General features: G+C 48.6%; 1 protein-coding gene across 3 annotated transcripts in view; it reads right to left on the reverse strand.

Annotated features, from left to right (window-relative positions):
• TRPV4 (transient receptor potential cation channel subfamily V member 4) overlaps positions 1 to 6,902 on the reverse strand; it is a 68,223-nt gene that overhangs the window by 8,031 nt on the left and 53,290 nt on the right. For 2 of the 3 annotated variants that reach the window (XR_003569294.1, XM_027864414.1), the window contains exons 7-13: positions 6,350 to 6,529; positions 5,376 to 5,534; positions 4,943 to 5,035; positions 3,638 to 3,711; positions 1,661 to 1,826; positions 1,263 to 1,329; positions 293 to 609 (exon numbers count right to left, since the gene is read on the reverse strand). Coding sequence is in view for 2 of the 3 variants with exons in the window: in XM_027864414.1 (XP_027720215.1) it covers positions 293 to 609; positions 1,263 to 1,329; positions 1,661 to 1,826; positions 3,638 to 3,711; positions 4,943 to 5,035; positions 5,376 to 5,534; positions 6,350 to 6,529 (1,056 nt within the window). In the remaining variant the exon portion in view is untranslated. The remainder of the gene's footprint in view (positions 1 to 292; positions 610 to 1,262; positions 1,330 to 1,660; positions 1,827 to 3,637; positions 3,712 to 4,942; positions 5,036 to 5,375; positions 5,535 to 6,349; positions 6,530 to 6,902) is intronic. The other variant, XM_027864429.1, reaches the window with a different exon arrangement.

Here is a 6,902-nt window from a genome sequence, read left to right on the forward strand (position 1 = left end):
TTTCTTTCTTTCTTTCTTTCTTTCTTTCTTTCTTTCTTTCTTTCTTTTCTTTTGGCTAGGCAATAGGGTTAAGTGACTTGCCCAAGGTCACACAGCTAGTGCGTGTCATGTGTCTGAGGCCGGATTTGAACTCAGGTCCTCCTGAATCCAGGGCTGGGCTCTATCCACTGCACCACCTAGCCCCTCCCCAAACTTTCAAGGCCCATCTCTCCTGATGCCCAGGTTCCAGACTGTTAGCCTGGATCTCCTGACTCCCAAGGCCCACGGCCCGGGCTCTGGTAGCTCTCCCTACCTGCAGCTTCCAGATATGCTTGCTCTCCTTGGACACCTGGCCCACTGTCTCCCCCATGAGGGCAATCAACATGTTCAGTAGCAGCACAAAGGTGAGGATGATGTAAGTCACCAGCAGGATGATGAAGACCACGGGATACTTGGCACTGCTCAGCATCTCCAGATCGCCCATGCCAATGGTCAGCTTGAAGAGGTCCAGGAGGAAGGTGCTGAAGGTCTGGCTGTCCCGGCAGGACGGGTAGCTGGGGACTGTGCAGTTGGAACGGTCCTCGTTGCAGATGGCATTACTGGAGCATGGGTTCAGCAGCGAGACCAGAGCTGGGGGAGCATGAGCAAGAAGCAGTGACTAAAGGCTCCAGGGATGACCTTCCAGGTCATCCTCAGAGGTCCCTGGAGTCCTGAATGCCCAGAATTCCCAGGCAGGAGGAGACCAGACCAGCCCCAAGCCCTTGGCTTCTAACTAAAATACTCCAGCCAGCCGAGAGGGACAATTGAACTGGGTAGCACATATAACTGGATGCCACTTCACAGATTTAGAACTGGAATGGACCTTAAAGGTCATTCATTTCAGTCCCAACGTTACAGCACATAGGGCTTGGAATCAGAAAGACTGAGACATTTACTGTGTGACCTTAGAAAGTCACTGAGCTTCAGTTTCCTCAACAGTAAGACTCAGGGACCCTCGAGGTCCCTTATCTCCGAAGCTATGCTCCTATGACATCCAGATTACAGATTATAAATCATTTTATAGATGAGGAAACTGAGGCACAGAGCGGTTAAATGACTTGCCCAGGGTGACAAAGACAGTAAATGGGCAGAGCTAGAATTTGAAAACGCATCCTCTGATTCCAAATCCAGCACCCGTTCCATTGCGCCATGCCAACTGGAAGGTGAGCCAGTCCCCAAAGAACTCCCCTCTGGCTCCATGTGGTCCCCATCCTCCGAATCACACCTAGTAACCCAGAGCTTACCTGAAGCATAGCCAATCATGAAGAGGAGATAGACCAGCAGGAAACGGAAAAGGTCTTTGAACAGAATCTGAGATGCCCAGCCAGGATGTGAAGGGAAAGAAAGGAAACACAGTTTGTCTCCCTTTGCCCCCAACTGTGTGCTTCTCCTACACTGCCCCCATTCAATGAGTTACCCCGTGACAGATGATAAGAATTATTATTAAGTTATTATTATCAGCCTCATTTGGGGATTGGGGAAACTGAGGCTTACATAAGGGAACTGGCTGGTTCAGGGTCACATAGCTAGGGAATGTCTGAGGAGGGATTCGAACCCAGACTTCCCTGGCTCCCCGCTGAACGTTCTAACCACCCCACCACCTAGCTGCTACGTGGGCGTGCAGACCTGGCTCCCAGCCCACCTTCTGGATCATGATGCTGTACGTCCCCGTCAGCTTCAACCCCCGAGTGAAGTAGAGAGCGTTCATCCAACCCAGGACCAAGGCGAAGACCATGACTGCCAGGTAGGCTTCGATTCCCGCCAGGTACAGTCCAGCAGAGACAATCACTAGCACCGAGTAAATAAAGCTGGGGGCGGAATTGGATGGAAGGAGGTTACAGGGGGAGCCTGGCTGAGAGCCACAGTGATCCTCTGCCTGGCACACTCTTCTGAGCCCCAGAAATGGACCACTTGCAGAATTAAGAGCGGAGGAGGGCTTAGAGATCCCTGAGTCCAGTTCTCTCTTTTGGGGGGAAACTGAGGCTCAGGAGGAGAATTTACATGCCTAAGGTCACACAGCTGGCCAATAGCAAAGCTGAGGTTTGAACCCAGGTCCTCTGCCCAAGGCTAGGGTGCCAGCCTATATATCTTTAAGGAGTAGGTTGTGTGTCCCTACCATAGTTCTGTGGGTATCCAGGGATCTGTGGTATTCCTCCCTTTAGGGGATTACTCATACTCCCAAATGTTCCCTGCTTGCTCACCAGAATGCAGTGGAAGGCAGTGAGGGAGACTGAATAGGAGGCATCCATGACCTTACAGAAATCACAATATGAGCTGCTATTTCTATAGGGGTAGCTAAGTGGTGCCATAGTGCATAGAGTGCCGGGGCTGGACGACCTGAGTCTTCCTCAGACACGTATTAGCTGTGTGACCCTGGGCAAGTCACTTCGCCCTGTTTGCCTCAGTATCCTCATCTTTAAAATGGATTGGAGAAGGAAATGGCAAACCGCTCCAGTATCTCTGCCAAGAAAACCCCAAATGGGATCACGAAGCATCAGACATGACTGAAAAATGAGGAGACAACAGCAATTTCTATAGGCCTTGCAGGTTTGCAAAAGGTCTTAAATTTGAGCCTCACCAAAACCTCTGATGTAGGTCCCAGAAATGTTATTAGTATTCTCCATTTTAGCACTGCAGAGTCAGGTGGGATGTGAACCCATGTCCTCTTGAATCCAAGTCCAGAACTCAAGTGGTCACACCATACTGACTCAAAAGAAGGCAAATACACAAAATCCAGAGACACTAAGGCGTCTGGGTCACACAGTGCCTGGAGGGCTGGACTTGGGAGTCAGGCAGACCTGAGTTCAAATCTTGCCTAACACACTTACTGGCTGGGTGCCACCCTGGGCAAGTCAGTGCCTCAGTTTCCTCATCTGTAAAACGAGGAGAATAAAAGCACCCAACTACCAGGGTTATTGTGAAGGTCAAATGAGGTAACATACATAAAATGCTTTGTAAAGCCTTAAACAGGTATAGAAATACTAGTCATCTTCATCATCGTCATTATCCAGTGGTCTTTCTCGGTTACACAACATACATTTAACCCAAACAAGCAATCCATAAGCATTTTTCTTTGCATCTGCAGGGCCTGGCACCTACTAAGTTCTTGATAAAGGCTGATGGACTCATTAAGCATATGTAATGTAAATATAATATAAACTATAAATGTATCAGGTATATACAGTATACTATATACATCTACTATAATGTAAATACAAAGAACAATACAAGGTGCTTCCTGCCCTCAAAAGGCCTCCATTCTGTTGGTGGAGGCCACAAGTCCACACAACCATGGTACAGATGGTCAGAAGGGGAGTCTCAGACCCCGCAGGATCCTAACACAAAGCATTCTCTGGGTCTTCTGTTTCTTTTTGTCTCGGTATCCCCAATGCCCTGCACATAGTAGGGTTAGCTGGATTGAACTGGATCAAAGGACAATGTATTTTGTCTAGTGGAGTGAATTGTATTTCATTTTAATTCTCTGGAAATTGGAAAACCAGGTACAACAATGAACATGCTAAGTCTCTGTCAACCAGAATATTGGATTAACCAGTATTCCCTATCCACACAGGAAAATGGAAATCATTGTACTCCCAAGGATGTCCGTCCTAAAACTTACTAAAGCAGCTGAAAGGAGCCGTCAACAAATAAAGAATTCACTCCTGGGCACTTCTTCATGAAAAGGTCTTTAATCTGTGGAGGGGAGATGAAGTCAGTCAACAAGGATTAATTAAGAACCTACTATGTGTCAAGCACTTACTAGCTATATGACCCTGGGCAAGTCACTTCATCTTGTTTGCCTCCGTTTCCTTATCTGTAAAATGAACTGGAGAAGGCAATGGCAAACCACTCCAATATCTCTGCCAAGCAAACCCCAAATGGGGTCATGAAGAGTTGGACATGATTGAACAACAACAACAAATGTGCCAAGCACCGTGCTAAGTGCTGGGGTCATAGAAGGGACTTTAGAGGCCAGAAATCTAACCTCTTCATTTTATAGATGAGCTAAGTGAAGCCCACAGAGGTCAAGAGAGGTTAAGCTCCCCAGGATCACATAACTGGTATTTAAGAACCCAAGTCTTCCTGACTCCAAGTCCAGTGTTCTATCCACTACGCCATGTTCAAGTACAGATGGGGAAGAGGTAGAAGGAAAAGTAAGAGAGAGTTGGAAAACAGGAAAAACACAGAATTTCAGAACTGGAAGGGCCTTCAGGGACCATCTAATCCAAGCAATACCTGAATATTTCCTCTGCAACATCCTGGACAACTGGTCGGCCACCTACAGTTGAAGGTCTCCACTGACGGGAAACCCATTATCTTTTACAAAATCTCTTAATGGAGAGAACTTCATGGTTCATCCAATTCAACCCATCCCTGAAAAAGAGTCTCTCCTCCCTCAAGTGTTCCCAACAAGCGGTCAACTAGCTTTCGTCAGAAGACCTCTAATGGGGTCTTGTATTTCTGCAGGCAGCCAATTCTCCCATACAGCTCTTGCTGGTAGTCACCTTTTCCTATATCTAGCCTAGATGTGCTTTCCTTGTTCCTGGTTCTTTCCTCTTGGGCCAAGCAGAGCAAATCTGGACCTTCTTCAATGTGATAGTCTTTCAAATATGTGAGGAGAGCTATTACATTACCCCTTAAGAAAAAGACAAAGGAGGAAGGGAAGAAAGAAGAATAGGAGAAAAAGAAGGGAAGAAAAATGGATGGAAGGGAGAGGAAGAAGGGAGGGAAAAGGAAGAGGAGAAAGGATATGGAAGGAGGAGAACTAAAAGAGTGTGGGAGATGAAAGAGAAAATAAAAAAGGGAAGAAGGGAAGGAGGACAAGGAACAGGATAGAGAGAAGAAAGCAGGAGACGAAGAGAAATGTGGAGAAAGGGGAAGGAGTTGGAGAAAGAAGAGTAAGGGTGGAGAACTTCGCACTCACACTAGAGAGAAAGAATATGACTCCAGTGGAAAGGGTGATGATCTCTCCGGCAAGCCGCAAGTAGTCCACGGTTGTGCGGTACGGGTACGGGGGCTGGGGAGGGCAGGAGAAAGGCAGACCTATCATCAGACAGCTGCCCAAGCAGATGCTCCCATGGCCTCTGGTGCTGCCCTTCCATCATTCCATGCCTCCATTGCATGTTCCCTCACTACCTTGGGGTCTCAGCAGCTTGGGCTGCCCCAGGCTGGCTTCTTGGGCAGAGCCAAGGCTAGTTGGAAAAGACTAGAGGTTTCATCCACATAAGAGTGACCTCTTCCAACACCAATGGCATCCATTCCAGCTTTCATGAGTCCCTGAAGAACTCCATAAGCTTGGTTGGCCAACAGGATTGGGAGCTGGCTGCCCCTGAGTCTGGGACAGCCCCTGAACTCACCGTGCCCTCCAGGGGCTGGTGGTAGGCAGTGAGGGTAAAGATGATCATGGCACACAGATAAGAGACGACGCTGATGTAGAAGGAGACGGCGCCAAACTTTCGCCACTTGTCCCGGAGCAGCTCATTGATTGGCTCTACAGCCAGCATCTCATGGCGGTTCTGAGGAGGGGAGGATGGAAAAAGAATCAGGGAAAGGGTAAGGCCCTGAGCCAGGCCAGTTACAGTGTTCTTGGGCTCATTCAGACCCAGGGGCCTTCCCCACCTGGCAGGCCCTTCCCTAAAGCACTCCAGAGATCTGGGTTGGGACAAGGAGAAAGTCTACATTTCCTTGCCTGACCTTCAAGGCCCAACTCCATCTGTCTTCCAGTCCTCTCCTAAATGTACCAGACACTCCGGCCAAAGTGGAATTCTCAATGGCACCCTACTACTCCTCAGACCGTCCTGCCTCCATTCCTTTGCTGATCTAACCCTCGGCCCCTGGAACATCCTTTCCTTTCCTTCTCTTTTCTCTCTCTCCAGCTGTTGCCACCCTTCAAGACCAAGCTGAAGTCTCCCATTTTCCATGAGTCAGGAATACCTCCTCCATGAATTAATCAACAAGCATCTATTAAGCTCCCCCTGTATGCCAGACATGGTTCTAAGCACTGGGGATACGAGAAAAAGCAAAACCCCTGCCCTCAAGGGGATCACATTCTAATGAGCCAAGTACTGCTGGAGACACCTTCTAGTCCTTGCTTCAGGTAGCTAACCCAGAAAATATCAGAGCTGGGTTCTTGGACAGAGCAGGTTCATAGAATTTAGAGCAATAAAGGACCTTGGAGACTTTCTAAGGACTGGAGAGGAGAAAGGACTTACCCAAGGTCACACAGCTAATGTGTGGCAAGACCAGGATCCCTTATCCAAGAGCTCCTGCTCCCTTCACCCAGGCCCCAGCCCCACCCCAAGGCAGCCCCATCGGGCCAGCAAGGCCTCACCTCAATCTTGCTGTTATATACAAGGATCTCCAGAACTGAGGTTTCCTCCCCACAGGTGTCCAGCGAGGACAGGTCATAGAGAGATGAGTACACAGGCCCGTATGCCCAGTCCTTGAACTTGCGGGACAGATGTCTCGCATCCTCATCCGTCACCTCCCGGCGGATAATGTGCTGAAAAATCTGGAAGGGGAAGTGGGGGGCGATGTCTTCTGGGGACACTGAGGATTCAGTGACCGGAATCTCCTATTCACCTTTCCCCTCCCACCCCTGCCAAATTCATCTGTATTAGATGCAAAGGAGCTTCTGCGATTTGTGGGGGCCTCACCCACATGAGCAGCGGTCACAGGAATCACTTCGATGATTAATTATGACAAGATTACCTTAATAGTATATGACTACTAGAGCCTCATGATGTTATTGACAATATTAGCTCAAAGTGGTAGGGCATTTAAATACTTCAAGAAACACCAACACCACCACAGAATGTCGGAAGTGGAAGGGAACCTAGAACAGGGGATGTCAGAGCTGGGAGGGGCCTCAGAACAGGGGATGT

Source organism: Vombatus ursinus, unplaced genomic scaffold (genome assembly GCF_900497805.2).
Source record: "Vombatus ursinus unplaced genomic scaffold, bare-nosed wombat genome assembly UNPS02001287.1, whole genome shotgun sequence".
NCBI lineage: Eukaryota > Metazoa > Chordata > Mammalia > Diprotodontia > Vombatidae > Vombatus > Vombatus ursinus.